Here is a 22,460-nt window from a genome sequence, read left to right on the forward strand (position 1 = left end):
ATTATGCATTCAATCATGATAAGCGACATCAAAACTGGTTTATTCTATCCTTGAATAGTCTGCAAAGCATTCTCATCACTCAGCGAATGCTAAAAAAAGGTAATAAACATTTAAAAGGCGTGAAATTGTACAAATTTAGTTGTAAAATGAACATATAACAGATTCAAGTTGCTCATAATACTTGCAAAACATAAATAGAAACAACTAAATATACTCTATTTAGACGCTGTCTATAAAAAAAACTCGTATTCAGGAAATACGTTACAGTTATTTCCTAAGAGATTCTGAATATAAATGGATATTTTAATACGTATGTTTTTTTTAGTTTCACATTATTTATATTAATGTTGTCTATGCATTCGTTCACAAAAATAAATTAAATTGCCAATAAATTAATAAATAAAAGGAATCTATAAAGATTTTAGTAACTATAAAAATTTCTACACATGCAATGGTACGTCTTAATACTCTTAAGGTCATTAACGAGTCCAGACAAACGAGATAGCACCATTTAGATTGTTTATATCATGTATTTGGGTCATCGTGTCGTCAGCAGATTTGAAGATTGGGTTTAGTAATAAATCATATTTGAATATTTCTACTTAAAAAAAAGCAAATTTATAAGGATTCACTTAGTGTACGACATGGTTTATTAAATAATCTTGTAAATAAATAATTTATTAGTTTTGTATTATTATTTTGTCGAAAATTTTCCACTTCAATTTTTGACTTTTGCCTTGATTGATCGAGGTTTGTATTCTTAATTACTTAAATCTATTTTTTCATTATTTTATACATTTTGATGTTATTGTTAACAGTGCAGCGCATACCGCATAGGCAGACGAACCCACACAGTTACAAGATAATGACTCCATCTCACCTATTCTAAAGCTTTGCATTAGACAGAGACAAAAGTACTGGTCCTTTTTAGCCTCTGGGCAATGCAAGAAGATTGCTAGTTTTACTTTTTATATAAATATTCTATTCTTTTTCTTTAGAGGTAACTTTGTTTGTGTAAGTTTAATAGAAAAGTTTTCTTTAAGTAATAGTTTTAGTACGGCTGAGTCAGAATATAAAAAATCTTTAAGATTACTCATTGATTCACTCCTCCGCTTTTCAATCATTAAATGCATGACATGAAATGTTATGAAATTCCTATAGAGTAATGAAAATTAATATAATGAAAATTAAAATAATGAAAATTAAAATATTTAATTTTAAGACTATAGTGTTAAAAATATTTAGTAATAATTGTTACTTTTAAACAAGAGCAATAGGATGACTATTTGTATTTATTAATAGTAAATAAGCAAACGATTTTAAATCTAACATGATATTTGTCTCAAATAATCTACTATTAGATTCGTTATCGAATTTATAAATAACAAATATGATCTATAATTAACAATGTATCAATAAACTTTATTGTGCAGTAATCAGAACACTTGTCAATTTATTTGTCAGTCATTAATAGCTGTCCCGCCACATCTTATCATTTAAGGCACGTAGCTTCCTCGATATTCCTATCAGCTATGCACAAACACCTCTGTAATTCCATGGCATCAAAGTCAATTAACATTCCATATAAACACATTGTGAACAAAATTGAGACACAAAAACTCACCTAGACAGCTGAGATTAATTTTCTCATCCACGGAGTCATTATCATTAAAGTATTCCAGTTTTTTTGAATTCATGTTTCCTGCACTTAGTTAAACATTTCACTTAAAGGTCACACACTTGTCCGGCACTTCACTTACACGCACAATTTTATTCTAAGTTTTACTTAATTCAACTTATTACAACGGCTTTTTAAATTTTGCTCGTTGAAAGGCCGGCGCGCGCGCTGACGACCTGCACGGTCCGAATCACCGACGCGAATGAGAATGAATGAGTGACGCATGACGCTACGCATACATACACAGATCGCACTAATCTGATTAGAGTGCCCTTTGCGATTATTGTTCTATTTTCTATAAACGTGCCATTGTGAATGAAAGAATTATTGTTTTCCTGAACAGCCGCAGTTATACCATAAAAACTATTGTTTTAAAATATAAAATATTTTTAATTCGTAAGCAGACGAAAGTTTGAATGAGTAAGTTTAGCATTATACTGTAGGTAGTTAATTACTTACAGTAATATACTGTAAGTAATGTAAGTAACTGAGTGAATAATACACTTTGTTACTCACCGCTAATTTATAAATTTGGTTTCATTTTTTCAAAACGATACTTTTTTATTTTTTAAATACATATTAACAAAATTTTCTTTACTCATTCCCTGAAACTATTTTTAACAAAAAGCATGGTCACATCTGATATAGAAAACAATGTAATTAATTTTTATATTATACTTAAGTTTATATTATGTAGATATATATATCTCTTAGGTGTATATGATAATTAAAATAATTTACAGTTAATTAGACAATAGTTATTCAAAAGCCTGCCTTGAATTAATTAAAATTTAAGTCTAATTTATTAATAGGACCTACTAAGTCAGTTAAGAAAGCGAGACAAATTAACAATTTTAATGTTAATAAAAATAGTCACTTTGAAAAAGTAGAGTTTACAAGTACATACATATTTTAAAATCGTATTTTAATATTACCTGTTAAACATTTTTTTTTCTATATATGTGTTTTGATAAAAATGACACTTTCAATGAGCCGATTCATTCAGCCAATTCATCCAGAATTTAAAAATTGTAGTTGGTCTCCCTTTAAATCAAGATGTCCTAAGGTTGTTTCTACGTAGATGTATGTATAGATATTTAATTACTATAATATAACTTGTAACCGGTATTTATGAAGTTAATGTGGGAAGACTCCACTTACAAGTTATTCTATTCTACCGTTAAATATGAATACCGTAGTACTATTATTTATTGTGTCAATGAAAGGTCAGTGAGCCAGTGTATTATACCACCTTATCTTTTTAGTTCCAATGCTTCGAGGGGCATTAGGAATTTAAAGAATAGTTAGTGTTTCTTACAGAACCAATTTCTGTAAGTGGTCACCACTTATCAAGCATTCCGATTGCTTGTCAGACTTACAAATGAAGAAATAACGATAAAAATACCTAACGAGTTACATTTAAGCGTTATTCGTATTCAATCTATATGTCAAAACGTGTGAAAGTCCATGTTTAAAATAAAATTAACCGGTATTGTTACTTCTATAAATAGTAACCACGAGTTAAAGCTTGAAAAAACTGTCAATGAATAGTAGTCTTTAAATTTAAAGTAATAAAGCCTATAAGGTCTAGTTTTACGTTCCTGTACGTGAGGGATGGTATTGTGAATTGATCTGCCACGTTCTGAGAACAATGAGGTACAATGGGTCATACAGAGATACATATCAACCGTTATAGCTCTTATACTATTGTAATAAGAACTATTTTTCAAATCTAGCATTTAATAGGGCCCGACCCTTTCGCAAGTAATAATTTGTGCCACACATTTGCACGCAATCATTTTAATGTTCACCGTTCGTAATTTAAAAATGCTAATTGTGTAGGATAAATTATATTATTTTTACAAAATTACTAGTTCAAACTAGATCATATGTTGATTTCGACTATAGGTATTTGTGTAAGTTATTTTCTATAATGAAGTATAGATTATAATAAAATGAATTGAAATATTCAATTGAAATTAAAATAAACTTTGTACTGAATCTTTTAGTTTAGGTTAGTTTTCGTGTCGTTGTCGTTCCTTTTAACAAAAGAAAAGAAAAAGAAGTAAAATGAATGACACAAAATCACCATTTAAGAGGGTTCAGCTCAAAAAAAAAAAAACAACTAAATATAAAAAGGTATTATTTTTTAAGCCATTGAATTCCTTAAGGCATGCCGCATTTTATAATCATCACTAATTAAATATTGAAACTTTTGTCACAAGAAAATAAAATGATATTCATAATTGATTGGATATCACGTCGTTAATACATAATGGACTACTATAAAAATTTAATCGGTCGAAATAACTCCTTGCTTCGAGATTGGAGGTCGAATAAAAAAAAAAAGAAATGTGGATAAAGCCGACTCGTTCCCACAGGCGTCCCTTGTTTTTATGACCAAGTGCTGCTTTAGAGTATTTCCCAAACCAATTTCGTCTGACGGAACCAACATATAATTTAGCATTCCATCAATCTTCGGTAATTCGTAAACGACAAAATGAAAACCGGAATATGTTAATATTTGTATTTTCATTTGTAAACCTGTCCGGGCATCAAGATGGGTTTTTATGAAGGTTTTGAACATTTATATACCGAAAATCAGAGTGGACACTATTCAGATGATCGCTGGTAAAATGTAACAGTTATATCAAACGTAATGTACGGCAACTTTCGTTCGATTTATTTCTCTCAGTATTGATTCTTATCAGAATAAATGACAGAGTAATTACTTTAAAGCATTTTTGAGACTAAAAATTGTTGTATAAAAAGTGTAGTTTAAACGTTTATGGCCTGTGTGGCACACACGCACTTGGCACAGTGACTTGCGCTTGCCTTGCTGTTGCGGATGGAGACATCCTTTGGTCAGATGCTCGTTTTATAATATTTGTTTATCTAATTCAAAATAATATATACAGCTAGAGAAGCTGTCGCATATTTGGGTATAAATACTTTAGTTAATTAACAACCGTTCTGTAAATTTCTTCTGTTAAATCCACGAAACTATCTCAGAGCTGTTGATCTCTGGACTAAATTAGTTAATTCAGTTGTATTTTTAAGACTGATCTAAATCCCAAATAAAATATTGCATACATCTCAAGGGATTGTTTTTTTGGGGTTCGTGAGCTTGATGAGGAACGCGGGATATTGCAGAGTTTGTTTACGTATTTATTCAAAAACTAATTAAACTAATACGTATTATTACAGGAGGTCTGATTATTTGTTTACCCATACGAACGGAATTTAGATTCAACCAGAGGAAGTAATTGGTACAGTAGTACACTATATTTGAAAAAAATCACATTACAAGACAATCGTGACAGTTCTATGCGAAAATTTAATTTCGCGAAGTTTTGTTTACAGTTTGCAAGGAAACTTAGAAGAATAAAAAATATTACCTAATAATTACAACATAATAACCATAAATGACGGACTTCTGAGGTGAAAAAGTAAAAAAAAAGTTATTAGGAAAATCAACATTTTGAAGTACTTTTTGATTCGTTTTATTACATATCATCCAATATTAAAACAACAACCGGTATCGAAAACGCCATTTCAAACCAAGATGTTTAAATATAACCATATAAACTAATTTTATAAATGCGAAAGTAACTTTGTCTGTCTATATCCATGTTGAATTTTAGGTTTTTGCATGTAGAATCGAGGTCGGAAATTGTTATCAATGCAGTGGATGGAAGATAAATTATTAACCGCACCCAATCTGACGGTTTCTTTATGGTCAATCTGATTACTCAAACAGTTTAACTTTCACGATTTCTGCTTTATGATTTTGGCACGTAATATTTTACTATACAGACAACCTGCGGCTATGCTTACACTTTGATCAAAATAGTGATTGATTTGATCAAAGTATTTATTCTTAACTATTATATTCATATCAAATATATAGACTTGGGCTGGCGAAATAAGAACTATACCCTCTTCTCTACAGTAGGTCTAAGTTTAAGAGTGGGATATTAACTTAAACTTAGATATGTATAATAATATATATAATATGTATAATAATATAAATACATATCAAAAAACAAACAATTTTAGAGCATAAATATTCTTGCATGATTGGTTTGAGTGAGCCAATGTAATTTAAGAAACTGTATTTCCATGACACGTGATGAATGTCATGGTTTATGACGTCTTAAATAGCAGAGTGTTGGCATTTTTAGCTCACTCAATCTTTATTGCTAATACTAAATTTAACCTACATACATAGAATTTCACAAATGTCTTAATTATGTAATCAAATGCTACTTTAGACGCCAAATGGGTTATATTATTTTAATTCATGCGTGCCCAATTTTTTTTTCAATAAATTTTACTTACATAAACTATGTTTATAATAGTCTCTAGATTATTTTAGTTCATAAAAGTTTTCTCTTTTAGCCGAACCCATGAGCAAATAAAGCTTAGACAATATCTTATTTGTTATTTTTCTCGCTGCCCCGACAGGACATAAGCTGTTCATACGTGCATCGCATCAACACATTAAAAATACAAGCTAAAATATATTTGTAATGTGGATACATATATACATATATTGATAACGATTATTATAAGATCGTAATTGCTGTTAAATCGCCATTCGTAGAATAGTTTAAATCGATATAATGATAGTCTTTTACGTGTTAATAGTTCGTAATATTACTGCTTCGATTTCCAATAATTGCAAAGGTTCATTTAACCTAGTTTACGAAGTGTCGTTAAGATATTTAATTTTTAAAATATTATTACTTATAATAATCATTTTAAGAACTACGATAAATATATCGTAGTTCTTAAAATGATATCATGTAAGAGTTTCGTGAATTGGCAACTTCTCAATATATTTAATTGCCATGCAGTAAAAAGTATAGAGCAAATTTATTATTTCAATTGCACATATGAATGTTTATTTTTGCGCTTGGTAGTGACACTTACATAAACATAATCAGCCTGTAAATTTCCCACTGCTGGGCTAAGGCCTCCTCTCCCGTTGAGGAGAAGGTATGGAGCATATTCCACCACGCTGCTCCAATGCGGGTTGGTGAAATACACATGGGGCAGAATTTCGTTGAAATTAGACACACGCAGGTTTCCTCACGATGTTTTCCTTCACCGCCGAGCACGAGATGAATTATAAACACAAATTAAGCACATAAAAATTCAGTGGTGCCTGCCTGGGTTTGAACCCGAAATCATCGGTTAAGATGCACGCGTTCTAACCACTGGGCCATCTCGGCTCTTGTGACACTTAGTACAGGCTAATTAAAGAAAATTTTTTGTTTAAATACTTTCCTTTTTAATTAAAACTGTATATAATGAATTAATATTATAATTCTCGTAACAAGTTCATGTGACTTGACTTTCAGGTAAGCCTCGTGATCGACTGCTGGTCGTCTGTCAAAAGGAAGTTGTTTCGAGTACATACAACAAAAAAATAACTTAATTAAAAAAAGTTTCATTTAAAGAAAATGTTTTATTTTTTTCCTGTGATATTACAATAATTAATGGATAAATATTTAACTTTCTATGTCACCTTTATATTAAAAAAATTAAAACTTCTAAGTTAGATATAACTCGTCAAGGTATTTAAAGATCAGAACGTTTGTATCTGGACTTGTGCTTTTTTCATCATTGGTATCCAAACATCTCCAAATAAAGGTACCTCTTTAAAATTCTCCCTTCGTCCGATAGGATGTTCCCCGAACATTCTTAGTCGTCCCATTTTTGGAACATTCTCATTGTTTTTTATTCCATTTTTCCGACAGATTTATTCCATTTGTTATTTGATTCTTGTCGATCTATTACTTTTTTTCTACCATACATAACAGCCCGATGATTATAATTTTTACTTTTTGCTTATCTAATTGTGAAGTTAAAGAGAAATATATATTATGCTTGCTTGCATTTTCTATACAAATCAATTATGATCTAAAATATAGTTTGACCGTAATCTTAGCTGGCTTTAATAATTTAGAAGCTAGCATTAGCTTTAGCAAAATCGTATTTATTCATTCAATTCATTAAATTCCAAATACTTGTTAGTTACCGAAATTTATTTTAAACTATTAAAAACAAAAAAATAATTGTTCACAATTCCACTCTTAATCTTTTTTAACATAAACATACCATTATCTATTGTATCTGATATATATCTATGTTTATGACGTCATACTTAACATTTTTTGGAGATCGCGTTCATAGTAGATTAATTGGTGTGATTGTAACACTACCATTACGTGATATGCATTTTAAAACACTAAAGGGTGAACATTATAAATGTCAGACATAAAAGTGGGGCGGATCGTGAGAGGAATTTAAAAAATATCCATTAAAATAAGATTAATCTGTAATATAAACGAAACTGGAGTCGAGTTTTAAAGGCACACTAACCATTACTAACGGCTTTACTTGTTAAGGTCATCTTAAGCAGAATTAGGTTTTATTATATATTTGCTAGTGTAGTGGTTAGCTCGGTTAAATACCGGGACGGGGTGAAGAAATATATCAACCCGGAATTTGCCAGAAGGTAGTGTCGACACTCTTTGTCTTGGACATCTAAAGTCGTTGGCCTTGCGCCTGAATTCTGATCGTGTTGCATTGTTAACACATCGTATTATGAAGTAGGGAACAGAATGTTTGCGCACACATTTGTGCACTATAATCACTCCTGCACAGTGTAAGGATATCATCATCATTATTATTATAAATTGTAGAAATAACAGTTGTTAGAAACTTCTCTTCAATCATGCTACATCTTGATATGATATCGTTATAAAAACATTATAAATAATATCAATGTTTTCTAACGTCACAGTTAGAATGCGTGTGTTAGCTCGTATTTTGAAAAAAAGCGATCAGAGATGTGGTCGACGCGATCGTTGACTCTGTGAGTCATCGGCGGTGGCAAAAAGTAGCCGGGTGTTCTAAAATGTCGTTATAAAAATATTTGTATTGTTAAAATGGTAATGGCCGTTAAATAAAGAAATTGAAATAGTTGTTCTTTAATTTATTTTAAGTAAAACTTCTTAAATTTTCTAATTGAACCAAAAACCGAAGAAGTTTCTTAATTTAATAAAATTGATATATATACATATTGAGATATACATACATATTGATATATATATACATATCAATTTTATTAAATTACAAAACTTCTTCGTTGTTTGGTTCAATTAGAAAATTTAAGAAGTTTTACTTAAAATAATAAGAAATATCAACCGTCACACAGCACAAGCAGTAACCCATTTTATATAAATTATACTCATTATATATTTTGTAAGGTCACTTTCAGCTTTATGAAAAAAAAAAATTAGTATTTTTTTCGTTTATTTTTTCAAATATATTTCAAAATAATATGACAATCGCAAACATTTTTTAACCTGACATAGCTCTACCTTATTAAATCGTATGTCGTATAATTTGTATAAAAAGTAACTGTTTATAATATTTTTTAAGTTTATAATTAAAGGTAAGCACCATTTTAACCGCCACATTTTTCTGCGCTTCTAATAAGTAAATTGTTTGCCTTACACGGACGTAGCAACCTGTTTTCATTGTTATTCTCTCGGGAGAGAAAATACATATTCTGTACAACACTTGATTTGTTTGAATGAAGTTGTCAGTTTTGAGCGTAAGAAAGTGTTTTGTAAAGTAAAAGTTATTTTTTATTTATCATATTAATCGAGATAGCATAGTTGTATAAGATGTCGTGCAATATTAAGTACACATGATCTAATAAAATTCTTCACTTGTCTTTATAATTTCTCTTGTGCGGAATGAACGTATCAAGCAATACCTATAAGTAAACTCTGCTACCATATAACGATTACGTTCCTATACCTATTCTATATATATACAGGTTTATTGGTAATGCGATAGTTAAAAAAATATATTTTGATTGATACTTTTATTTAAACAAATTTTTGAAGTCGCATTTTTAATTTATTTTGAAAAAATCTAAAAAACGGGATAACTCATAAATGGTTCACTTTTGCATAATGCATATGGGGGTTAAAATTATCGCGAATAATCACCCCTATCACCTCCTAACGGGAATACGTCGAAATACCAATAACCCTGTATATGGCTGGAAAGAATGTTACTTTGTGAGTGACGTCTGACAGAGAAGTATGGAAGAAGAAGACATGCTGCGATGACCCCAAATAAAATTGGGATAAGGGCAGGAGGATGATGAGGATGATGATATATATATATCTCGATTATGATACGATCCCGATTACATACTGATGCAACTTCGATCCAAATGCAACTCGATTTTTGAGTTAGTAGAATTTAAAAAGGCATGAACGGTAACGAGAAGTGATGGAAAAAGCTTTTAATAGGAATACTATCTCAGTATGTTGATTTAATGAGCTGTTACTTTTCTAAATTTTTTTACCTACTTAATTTAAATAGACTGAATGCATATTAGATTTATCTCAGTCGAAACTCATATTATCTTAGAAATATATTTATTAACAAAAAATTATCAATAATAGAATATATGTACTGTATATCTTTTAATTAGAGTACGTTATATTACGGTGATATTTGAAGAGAGCAATTTAGAGCTTATAGTGTGCTGCCAATGCTAGGTCCAGGCCGCAAGACTCAGCTATTAAACTATTTATAATTAGTTAATAAAGAGTATAAAACAAAGTCGACTGGCCGTATGTCTGGGTATCTGGATAACTATTTTAAACTATTTAATGTGATTACATGTTCTGTGATGGAATAACATTAGATACCTCGATAGTACCTCGTTAGTCGAGAGGCCAGCGTAAGAGACAACCGACTCCAAGGTTCAGGGTGCAAAAGAGTTATTGAATTTTGCTCTAAAACATTGACAGAGTAACAGTATAGAAGTCGGTAGTGTTTACACTCCCATGACTCGGAAAGTGGGCCTGCATTTGACCTCTTTCCGTTCGTGGCATATTTGCCTTCCCATCCGATAATGAGAGTGTATTTGTGTGTGCAACACATGCACACACTATATCCTATATTAGTCTCCCTTGAGAATAGCCGCCGTGGTCGAAATAGGTCAAGAGGTTATCATCTTCAACATGTTAAGAAAAAAAAAACAAATATAATATATATGCCGAGATGGCCCAGTGGTTAGAACGCTTGCATCTTAACCGATGATTTCGGGTTCAAACCCAGGCAAGCACCACTTAATTTTCATGTGCTTAATTTGTGTTTATAATTCATCTCGTGCTCGGCGGTGAACGAACACATCGTGAGGAAACCTGCATGTAGTCTATTTTCAACGAAATTCTGCCACATGTGTATTCCACCAAACCGCATTGGAGCAGCGTGGTGGAATATGCTCTAAAACCTTCTCCTCAAACGGAGCCCCAGCAGTTGGAAATTTACAGGCTGTTAAAGTGAATGTAATATATATACATCATTTTACTAGTCTACACCTTCTTTTATCAGAATACAATATTTATATAATAGTAGTAGATATTGCTATTTTCTTAATACGATTACGTCAAGAAATTTTAGGCCATTCGTAACGTAAACCACGTTGGATTTTATGATCGGATTATGTAATTTGAAATACAGATTTAATATTGAAAACACGTAGTCTTTGTCCATCTCTCGACTGTTACTTTGATATACTTCATAAAAAACAGACCTTGGTTTCCAATATTTTCCTCGTTCCCTCAATTTGAATGCGATGCGTCTATTTCTGTACATTAATTACGGAAGCGCTGTAAAAATGATAAATATTTATTATTTATAGACGCCTTCCTTGCATCGATGCACATCTGGCTTTTAAGCTTGTGTAGAGACTAGTAACTTCCCGTAGCGGCGCTTTAATCTAAACGTGTTTGAACGTGTTGTAACTTGTCGTCTTACGGTATCCTATTCGGATTGTTATTGCTATATATGTCAATTACTTTAGACTCTTTAAGAGTGTTTAATATGCATTGGTATTTATCAAGTTGATTTGATTCTAGCAGTACATTATACGAATTGACAAAAACCATTAATGTTAACTGATATGTATTAACTAGCAGAAACAGTTGCAGCTGCCGCTGAGCTATATCGCCTCAGCCATTATGTGATGGTGTTTCTTAAGGCATCATATATAAAGTGAAAGACCATTCTAAGGTCAATGTTGTACCTGTCTGTTGTTTGGTACTCAAACATTGCTTATAGACTCAATCACGACTATAGCGAAAATAAACGACCTCTAATTTTAAATGTTGATGTACGGCGGAAATTATATTTAAAAAAATTGTTTTATTTTTATAATTAATTTAATATTAATACATTTTATATTGTAATCGTCATTAGTGCAATGGTTGAAGGGCCGACTAGCGAAGTAAAAAGTCGCAGGATCGATCCTGACCTCTTGAGCTATTTTCGTCCACAATTTTACGTAGAAAATATTTTAATATTTTACAAGTTTTAAGTTTAAATGGAGGGGTAAATAGGAATATTAGTAATTCCTTAGTAGTAAGTATATATTTGAACAAAAGCTGGAGAAAAATCCAACTGAAAATCCTACAGAGAAAAGTACGAAATTCCCAACACGCGAATACGACTCGTAATATATGATCTACTAGCTGTGCCCGCGACTTCGTTCGCGTAGTTGTCGGAAACACTATCATGATTATCGTTTGATTGCTCACGTTGGTTTTTGTTATTACAATCGTCAATAAGATTTAATAATATGTTTTACAGTACATTAGCGTAGATTATATTTTTAGTTTTATTTTCTTGTGGTAGAAGAACATACTGATTTTGCCCGCAACCCGATCTTGACAACGCGACATATAGTTGGCCGTGTGAAAAGCAGTCTTGACGTAAATCGATTCCTACGTGTTTAAATGTTTGGCCCTGTGATTTATTAATGGTTACGGCAAAAGATAACTTAATGGGAAATTGAATTATTTTAAAATTAAAAGGTAAATCATTTGGAATCATTGGGATGCGAGATATAAGCACTGTTTGACCAACTGCCGGACCAGTCAAAACTGTTGCAACGATCACGTTATTGCGAAGGAATTTTACTTGAAGGCGGGTCCCGTTACATAAATTTGGTGGTTTAAGATTTCTGAGTAAAATTATCGCAGCACCTATTTTTAACTTCAGGGAATGTGGTGGAAGGCCGCTCGGGTTTAAAGAATTGAGAAACTCTTGCGGGTAATGGACAGCATCTTCTTGATCCATTACATTATCAATAGATGTGTAGGTAGTTATATCGCCTGGAAGTTTGGTTAAAATTAGGTCGTTAATTTCGTCAACGCTACTATTTCTCGCCACCAATATTGCCCTTTGACACATCCATTGGTAATCTTTATTTTCTATTTCGACGATATTAGGGTAAACTTTTGATATTAAATCCTCTATGCTAGTCACTTTTTCTCCTAAATCGCGATCAATTTCAATTTTGTTTTCAGAATGAGGTACTTTTCCATCTCCTATTAAAAGTAACTTTGAAGGAAAATTTGTACTTCCTTCCCCCAAATGTGCTCTCATATTCGTAGATAGTTTTAAGGTATGGACAAATTTCCATAACGGTGAACTTTTAAGGCAAGACCTTACAATGTCTGCTCTAGTTCCTCTTAAAATTACCGGTAAAGTTTGTCTAAATAAATTACCAACATCTGTGTTTTTATTGCTTATTGTTATACGGCCAATTATGACAACCCTTTTCTTAAACATAAAAGAAATATTGTACAATAGTGTACGATTGCGAATATTTTTTTTGTTAACAATTCGATGCAGGTGTATCGACATCTGGATGTAAGACAAAAGAAAAAGTCGATTGTAAATAAATAAATCACAAACAAAATTCATACTCTGCCAAAACAAACAAAACGTTCAACAGGAAATGTAATAGTAAATCTGAATGACTTTTCTTTGTCTTGGATTAGGAGAAAAGTTCATGAATTGTAATACCTGACGGTAGACATGTTTGCTTAAACACTCAATTTTGATTCCAATTTTCTGTCATTATATAGGACCACTATGTACGTATAGGGTTTAAAAAAACATCAAGAAGAAGTGTATTTATCGATAGACCAGATTTACAAATTTGGAGTATATCATATATTTACAAACCTACCTTGGCTGACACCGCCTCCAAAAATAACAATAATTTTAACTATAATATATTATCGTAATAACTTTGCTGACTTTTAAATAGTCTAAATATTTTTAATTTCATTTTACATAGTATAAATCTAAAAAATATTGTGATCATTGTTTGTTATTCATAGGTTTGTGTTAAGTTAGATTCAAAGTAGGTAGGTACATACTTATCTCCTTGCGTGGAAACACAGAACGTACCTACATATTGGTAAGTAGAATAAGTTGCTTGATTATTAAGTTGTAGAATAATAAGCAATTATTTTTTACTTTTTAGAGCATATTATTTTTTTTCTCTTTTGAAGTCGGTTTTTTTTTGTCAAAATTTTTGTTTCTAAAAGATTCGGCCGCGTATCGCTAACGTGCTCCTTAGAATTGTTCCGTTCCCTTCCGTACCGTTACTTTGTCATGGATCCTATGCTCAGAACCTTACCAAACTTTCACCATAGTACCCTTGAAGTATATCCTTTATAATAAAAAAAGAATCATTAAAATTGGTTGGCACAATTTTGAGTTATTCACCTATTTATCGCGCACATACATAATGCACATTTAAGACTTATATCGTTTTCATAAGGATACCATCATCGTAACAGGATAAAATTAAAATGGGGCCCCACGGGAAGCACTACCTTTCAAACAAAAAAAAATTATCAAAATCCAGTGAAAAATTATGAGGTAACAGACATATAAAAAAAAAAATACAGACGAATTGATAACCTCCTCCTTTTTGAAGTCGGTTGAAAACAAACAATATTAACTTAAACGTAATAAGATAAACAAACCGAACAATAAGAAGTTTAGATTGTTTCTCCTTTGGTGTTATTATTTCATAAGGTGATTATAGTACAACCGTGTTGAATATGCTTGAACGTAATAGAAATTACTTGAAATATTGAACTACTAATTTATTTGTGTAGTCATTTTAAACGATATTCACCTATTTGCTTATTTGCATAATTTATTTTCTCAGTGATGATTAATCTGCATCGGTGAAAGTATCGCTCGCCATTTTGAACTTTTTTACGTGTGTAATGTAATTTTTATACCTTATTTATACCGTGAAACGTTTGAATTGTTTACTTGCAAAGTGCGAAGGAATGTTCATTGAAATTTTATCTTATATCGTAAGTTAAAACTACAGCAGATTATGATTTAAATGTAACCGATTTTAAACGATAAAAAATAATGAGCAAATAAGCTGATAACAAAACCTAATTTTGATAAATAATTTAACTATTACGAATGTTAATTTTTTTAAGTCGTTATGTGTATTGCTACTTCGCGGGTGAGAGTGGCGAGCGCGGCGGCGGGGCTGACCCGCCTCCCCCTCAGCCGCCGCCGCGCCCCGCCTGCTAGCACACTCTTAACAAATAGACATATAGTGTCACGGACTTTTTTTTTATTATTAAAAGAGGAATATATCTTTCATACACATTTTTTGAGTAACTTAAAACGTTTATGCTGCGCACGCATCGAAAGTCCATAAATGTGAATAATTTTCCCCGTTTTTGCAACATTTCTCACTGTCGCTGCGCTCCTATTGGTCGCAGCGTAATGTTATATAGCCTAAAGCCTTCCTCTATAAATGGACTATTCAACAAAAAAAGAATTTTTCAAATCGGACCAGTAGTTCCTGAGATTAGCGCGTTTAAACAAACAAACAAACAAACTCTTCCGCTTTATATATTAGTATAGATAGATATTTGAGTATACCAAAGGCATAAGGAAGATAAAGTGACAAATCAGGCAATCCGGATTCTGTTTTAAAATATCTTCATGCCTTAAACCCAATATAAATTTGCAAAAGTACACACATATATAAATAAATCTATACATATCTATACTAATATATAAAGCGGAAGAGTTTGTTTGTTTGTTTGTTTAAACGCGCTAATCTCAGGAACTACTGGTCCGATTTGAAAAATTCTTTTTTTGTTGAATAGTCCATTTATAGAGGAAGGCTTTAGGCTATATAACATTACGCTGCGACCAATAGGAGCGCAGCGACAGTGAGAAATGTTGCAAAAACGGGGAAAATTATTCACATTTATGGACTTTCGATGCGTGCGCAGCATAAACGTTTTAAGTTACTCAAAAAATGTGTATGAAAGATATATTCCTCTTTTAATAATAAAAAAAAGTCCGTGACACTATATGTCTATTTGTTAAGAGTGTGCTAGCAGGCGGGGCGCGGCGGCGGCTGAGGGGGAGGCGGGTCAGCCCCGCCGCCGCGCTCGCCACTCTCACCCGCGGGTGTAGTTCTGCGAAGTAGCAATGCACATAACGACTTAAAAAATTAACATTCTTAATAGTTAAATTATTTATCAAAATTAGGTTTTGTTATCAGCTTATTTGCTCATTATTTTTTATCGTTTAAAATCGATTACATTTAAATCATAATCTGCTGTAGTTTTAACTTACGATATAAGATAAAATTTCAATGAACATTCCTTCGTACTTTGCAAGTAAACAATTCAAACGTTTCACAGTATAAATAAGGTATAAAAATTACATTACAGACGTAAAAAAGTTCAAAATGGCGAGCGATACTTTCACCGATGGAGATTAATCATCACTGAGAAAATAAAATAAGCAAATAGGTGAATATCGTTTAAAATGACTACACAAATAAATTAGTAGTTCAATATTTCAAGTAATTTCTATTACGTTCAAGCATATTCAACACGGTTGTACTATAATCACCTTATGAAATAATAACACCAAAGGAGAAACAATCTAAACTTCTTATTGTTCGGTTTGTTTATCTTATTACGTTTAAGTTAATATTGTTTGTTTTCAACCGACTTCAAAAAGGAGGAGGTCATCAATTCGTCTGTATTTTTTTATTTTTTTTATTTGAAAGGTAGTGCTTCCCGTGGGGCCCCATTTTAATTTTATCCTGTTACGATGATGGTATCCCTATGAAAACGATATAAGTCTTAAATGTGCATTATGTATGTGCGTGATAAATAGGTGAATAACTCAAAATTGTGCCAACCAATTTTAATGATTCTTTTTTTATTATAAAGGGTATACTTCAAGGGTACTATGGTGAAAGTTTGGTAAGGTTCTGAGCATAGGATCCTTGACAAAGTAACGGTACGGAAGGGAACGGAACAATTCTAAGGAGCACGTTAGCGATACTTGGCCGAATCTTTTAGAAACAAAAATTTTAACAAAAAAAAAACTGACTTCAAAAGAGAAAAAAAGTAATATGCTCTAAAAAGTAAAAAATAATTGCTTATTATTCTACAACTTAATAATCAAGTAACTTATTCTACTTACCAATATGTAGGTACGTTCTGTGTTTCCACGCAAGGAGATAAGTATGTACCTACCCACTTTAAATCTGACTTAACACAAACCTATGAATAACAAACAATGATCACAATATTTTTTAGATTTATACTATGTAAAATGAAATTAAAAATATTTAGACTATTTAAAAGTCAGCAAAGTTATTACGATAATATATTATAGTTAAAATTATTGTTAATTTTGGAGGTGGTGTCAGCCAAGGTAGGTTTGTAAATATATGATATACTCCAAATTTGTAAATCTGGTCTATCGATAAATACACTTCTTCTTGATGTTTTTTTAAACCCTATACGTACATAGTGGTCCTATATAATGACAGAAAATTGGAATCAAAATTGAGTGTTTAAGCAAACATGTCTACCGTCAGGTATTACAATTCATGAACTTTTCTCCTAATCCAAGACAAAGAAAAGTCATTCAGATTTACTATTACATTTCCTGTTGACAGTTTTGTTTGTTTTGGCAGAGTATGAATTTTGTTTGTGATTTATTTATTTACAATTGACTTTTTCTTTTGTCTTACATCCAGATGTCGATACACCTGCATCGAATTGTTAACAAAAAAAATATTCGCAATCGTACACTATTGTACAATATTTCTTTTATGTTTAAGAAAAGGGTTGTCATAATTGACCGTATAACAATAAGCAATAAAAACACAGATGTTGGTAATTTATTTAGACAAACTTTACCGGTAATTTTAAGAGGAACTAGAGCAGACATTGTAAGGTCTTGCCTTAAAAGTTCACCGTTATGGAAATTTGTCCATACCTTAAAACTATCTACGAATATGAGAGCACATTTGGGGGGAGGAAGTACAAATTTTCCTTCAAAGTTACTTTTAATAGGAGATGGAAAAGTACCTCATTCTGAAAATAAAATTGAAATTGATCGCGATTTAGGAGAAAAAGTGACTAGCATAGAGGATTTAATATCAAAAGTTTACCCTAATATCGTCGAAATAGAAAATAAAGATTACCAATGGATGTGTCAAAGGGCAATATTGGCGGCGAGAAATAGTAGCGTTGACGAAATTAACGACCTAATTTTAACCAAACTTCCAGGCGATATAACTACCTACACATCTATTGATAATGTAATGGATCAAGAAGATGCTGTCCATTACCCACAAGAGTTTCTCAATTCTTTAAACCCGAGCGGCCTTCCACCACATTCCCTGAAGTTAAAAATAGGTGCTGCGATAATTTTCCTCAGAAATCTTAAACCACCAAATTTATGTAACGGGACCCGCCTTCAAGTAAAATTCCTTCGCAATAACGTGATCGTTGCAACAGTTTTGAATGGTCCGGCAGTTGGTCAAACAGTGCTTATACCTCGCATCCCAATGATTCCAAATGATTTACCTTTTAATTTTAAAAGAATTCAATTTCCCATTAAGTTATCTTTTGCCGTAACCATTAATAAATCACAGGGCCAAACATTTAAACACGTAGGAATCGATTTACGTCAAGACTGCTTTTCACACGGCCAACTATATGTCGCGTTGTCAAGATCGGGTTGCGGGCAAAATCAGTATGTTCTTCTACCACAAGAAAATAAAACTAAAAATATAATCTACGCTGAAGTACTGTAAAACATATTATTAAATCTTATTGACGATTATAATAACAAAAACCAACGTGAGCAATCAAACGATAATCATGATAGTGTTTCCGACAACTACGCGAACGAAGTCGCGGGCACAGCTAGTGTATAATAAAATTGGAGTGTCTGTTTGTAATATTAAAATAACCCATTTTTACTAAATGCATATGTATATATACACGGTACATATACCAAAATAATATTTCTTACCATTTTTGTCTGTCTGTCTGCCTGTTTGTTCCGGCTAATCTCTGGAACGGCTGAACCGATTTTGACGGGACTTTCACTGGCAGATAGCAGATGTAATAAGGAGTAACTTAGTAACTTACTTTTATTTTAGAATTATATACAGAATAAAAATAAAATCACGCTACAATATCCAAATAACTTAAATTCAAACAACGCGCATGAAGTCGCGGGCACAGCTAGTAATAAATAAATATTGGACAACACATACATTACTCTGATCTCAATGTAAGTACCTAAAGCACTTGTGTTATCGAAAATCAGAAGTAACGACTGTACCACAAACATCCAGACCCGAGACAACATAGAAAACTAATGAACATTTTCTACATCGACTCGGCCGGGAATCGAACTCGGGACCTCGGAGTGGCGTACCCATGAAAACTATTGTAGACACTACTCGACCACGGACGTCGTCAAACGTTTAAAAGTATATATCTTTGTTTTACTAGCATTGTATCTTATATATGATGCCTCCTACATTTATTGCATAGCATATTGAACTTCTGCTAATGGTCTTGTTCTAAGGTAATGTACATTAGCAAAGATAAACAGAGTCTGTGAATTCAATTGTTCCGAATAATTAAGTTTGATGCATTAGTACTGGACTGTTTAATCTGTTTTCAGTCATAATGGAAGTTAATTTTGGTAAATGCAACACATCTATAATTCACTAATGTTATTGTTCTATGTAAATGGAGACTGAATTATAATATGTTCTCATTAAATTTTTTATCTGGTATGCAGTTTGTAAGCATTCGTCGGTAACCCAATACAAAAATCAGGACTTTTCATTAGAGGCGTGTTACAAATAATAAATAAAAATAATAGTATGTAGAAGCAAAAAAATGCGGTTAAGCACGAGTCGGATTTGCTTGGAGAAGTTTCCGCAATATTCGGTTTCCCGTGGGAATTTAAAGTCTTAGAATTTGCGTTTATATTATGGTCGAGGCTTGATATTCCATATATATATTAAAATTTACGTTATATATCATTGCCTTTTTATTTATATAGTATATAAATGAATATTTCTATAACATACAATTGAATTATATTATACATGCTTTTATATACTCGCGCTTCCCTTCTTTGTAAATGTAATCTTACTTCACCTGAGGTTGCCTGAAATCGCTATTACTGATAAAGTTGCTATTTAATTTTTTCGTAGATCTTGTTAATTTTGTATTTGAGTAATATAAAATTTTCATTTAGCCCGAATCATAGTGTTCGGTGGTAACAACTTTGTTGCGTCATAGTTCTTTGTGACATCTTAGGTATATTATAAATGCGAAAGTTTAGAAAGATGCGTGTATATTACCTACCCAATTACGGCATAACAGATAAAAAGATAGATTACAGTTTCGAATAGCACATAATATAACTTGTTATCCCGAAAATATGAAACTAGCACCTACATCTGAACACACGGGCGAATCTGCGGTCGAAAACTAGTTAAACCATAGTTCTCATAAACTATTTTTTTTATATTATATTTCATATTCATTTTTCATGATTTGTACATTATATTTCATATTTCTTGGTGGAAAGTCCGTTTGGATAGTTACCAGCCATTCATCAGATACATATTCCATTCTATTCATCAAATACAAATTTTGTGCCGGTTAAAAAGGTGAGTGACCCAGTGTAACTACAGGCTCAAGAGATTCTTAGATTCCAAGATCGGTGGCGCATTGTGTTAATGTAGGGATTGGTTATTATTTCCTACAGCGTCAATGTCTATGGGCGGTGGTGACCACTTACCATCAGATGGCCCATCCGCCTACCTATTACATAAAAAGTGTGTTGTCTCACCTACATTAAGGCAAAGTTTATTAATTTGTTTTTTGAGCTCATAGATCGACGTTCCACAAAAACTATTTATTTTATTTAACAATTTGAAAAAAGAACCGGCTCATTCCGCAAGAGCTGCAACTAACAGCTAGTATTATGTGCAAACAATTTTCCATAGCATTTGCATTAACTACAAACAGCTCGTTCTGATCTGTCACCGTGTAATTATTACCCATTCGGTACATTGAACCTTGTCAATTGATTCTGCGTCTATTCACTGCTTGCTTGTTTTAATTGACGACTGGGCGATAAATGCAACTTTATATCAAATATATCTTTACTGCAATATTTGTTATAAATGTATTAATTTAGTTTTTTTTTTTAATAATTTTAATCCAACCTCTTTTTTTTATGTGAGTTATATCTCTTCGGTTTCAAATTTAAATAATACAATGTTATTATACATCTTAATATTCTTATTCCTTAATTTTTTTTAATTAATTCTCGGTTTCATATGATTTAAGAGCCGTGATGGTCCAGTGGATAAAAACGGAATCTTAACCGATGATTTCAGAGTTCAAATACGGGGTAAATACCGCAAAATTTCTAGGTGAAGGACATCATCGTGTATCCACAATCCCGCATTAGAGCAGCTGGGTCGAATAAGCTCCAAATCTTCTCCTCAAAAGAGACCTAATGCTTATCCCTAGCTGTACAACAATTACATCCTTTTACTTTCATTTGATAGCCTTGGATTCCGCACCCATTGAGAATTTAGTTTACGCTACAATTAAGCCACATTATCCTCATCTTCAGTCTACTTTATAATATATTGTTAATTATACATTAATACTTGGAGCACCATTTGTACAAAAAAAAGTTATTTTGTGTTTAATGTATTTCACGTAATATGTTTTATGCAGTAATTTAAAATGATTAATAACATTTTGTTATAAAATAGTAATAATAAAAGGCAACTTGATCGACAAAACTAAATATGTTTGCAACTGGTTAAAATAACTAAATAACGATTTCCACTAATTCGATAATTGCTCAAGAGAGTTGTCGTAGGACATTATATATAATTATCGCTAAGGCTTACTGCAAACGTACAAAACGGCACTTTAAGACATTATTGTCGTATTATTTAATCTTTATGAACGGTATTCATATTATACATGAGATTTTCCGTAAGGTAATTTATCATAGGCACTTCCAAACGTGGCAATAAAATTTGTTAATTAATATTTAGTCACATTTAAATTGCGATGGGTAGTGCACTGGCTAAGATTTCAAGTTGGAATATAGTAATAAAAACAAAAAAAAATGACGGTGGATTGATGTTGAATTCGTTGTATGGATTCGTTGTATGAACTCCAAGTAACAATGCTGGTGTTACACAAAAGAATACTTATTATTTTTTTGACACAATTAAGCGGCTTATAAAATTAGTGCAAGTGAATAGATATATTTCGTAATTTAGAATAAAACGATCTAGTTTACTTTTTAATTAACAATATGTTTTTTACAACATACCCATACACGACACAACAACAAGGCGCGTTATACTATAATAATCTCAAATAAGATTCAATGATATTGCGTAATATTGTTACAATGTCTGCATCCACCCTTTGATAGAAAGTTGTTACGTTTAGTAAAATACATGTACCGTGCGAACGTTATTATTTATAGCAAAAGCAATGTGTGGAAAGTC

The 22,460-nt window shown here is 31.8% G+C and overlaps 1 protein-coding gene across 5 annotated transcripts in view; it reads right to left on the minus strand.

The window, feature by feature from the left end:
- LOC113395185 (protein TANC2) overlaps nucleotides 1-22,460 on the minus strand; it is a 311,678-nt gene that overhangs the window by 211,494 nt on the left and 77,724 nt on the right. The window contains exon 1 of one of the 5 annotated variants that reach the window (XM_026632755.2): nucleotides 1,625-1,870. The exons of 3 other annotated variants lie outside the window; for them this stretch is intronic. In XM_026632755.2, coding sequence (XP_026488540.2) covers nucleotides 1,625-1,697 — 73 coding nt within the window. In that variant the 5' untranslated portion in view covers nucleotides 1,698-1,870. Of the gene's footprint in view, nucleotides 1-1,624; nucleotides 1,871-22,460 lie in introns of those variants that run through there. One more of the 5 variants, XM_026632756.2, reaches the window with a different exon arrangement.

Source organism: Vanessa tameamea, chromosome 11 (genome assembly GCF_037043105.1).
Source record: "Vanessa tameamea isolate UH-Manoa-2023 chromosome 11, ilVanTame1 primary haplotype, whole genome shotgun sequence".
Lineage (NCBI taxonomy): Eukaryota > Metazoa > Arthropoda > Insecta > Lepidoptera > Nymphalidae > Vanessa > Vanessa tameamea.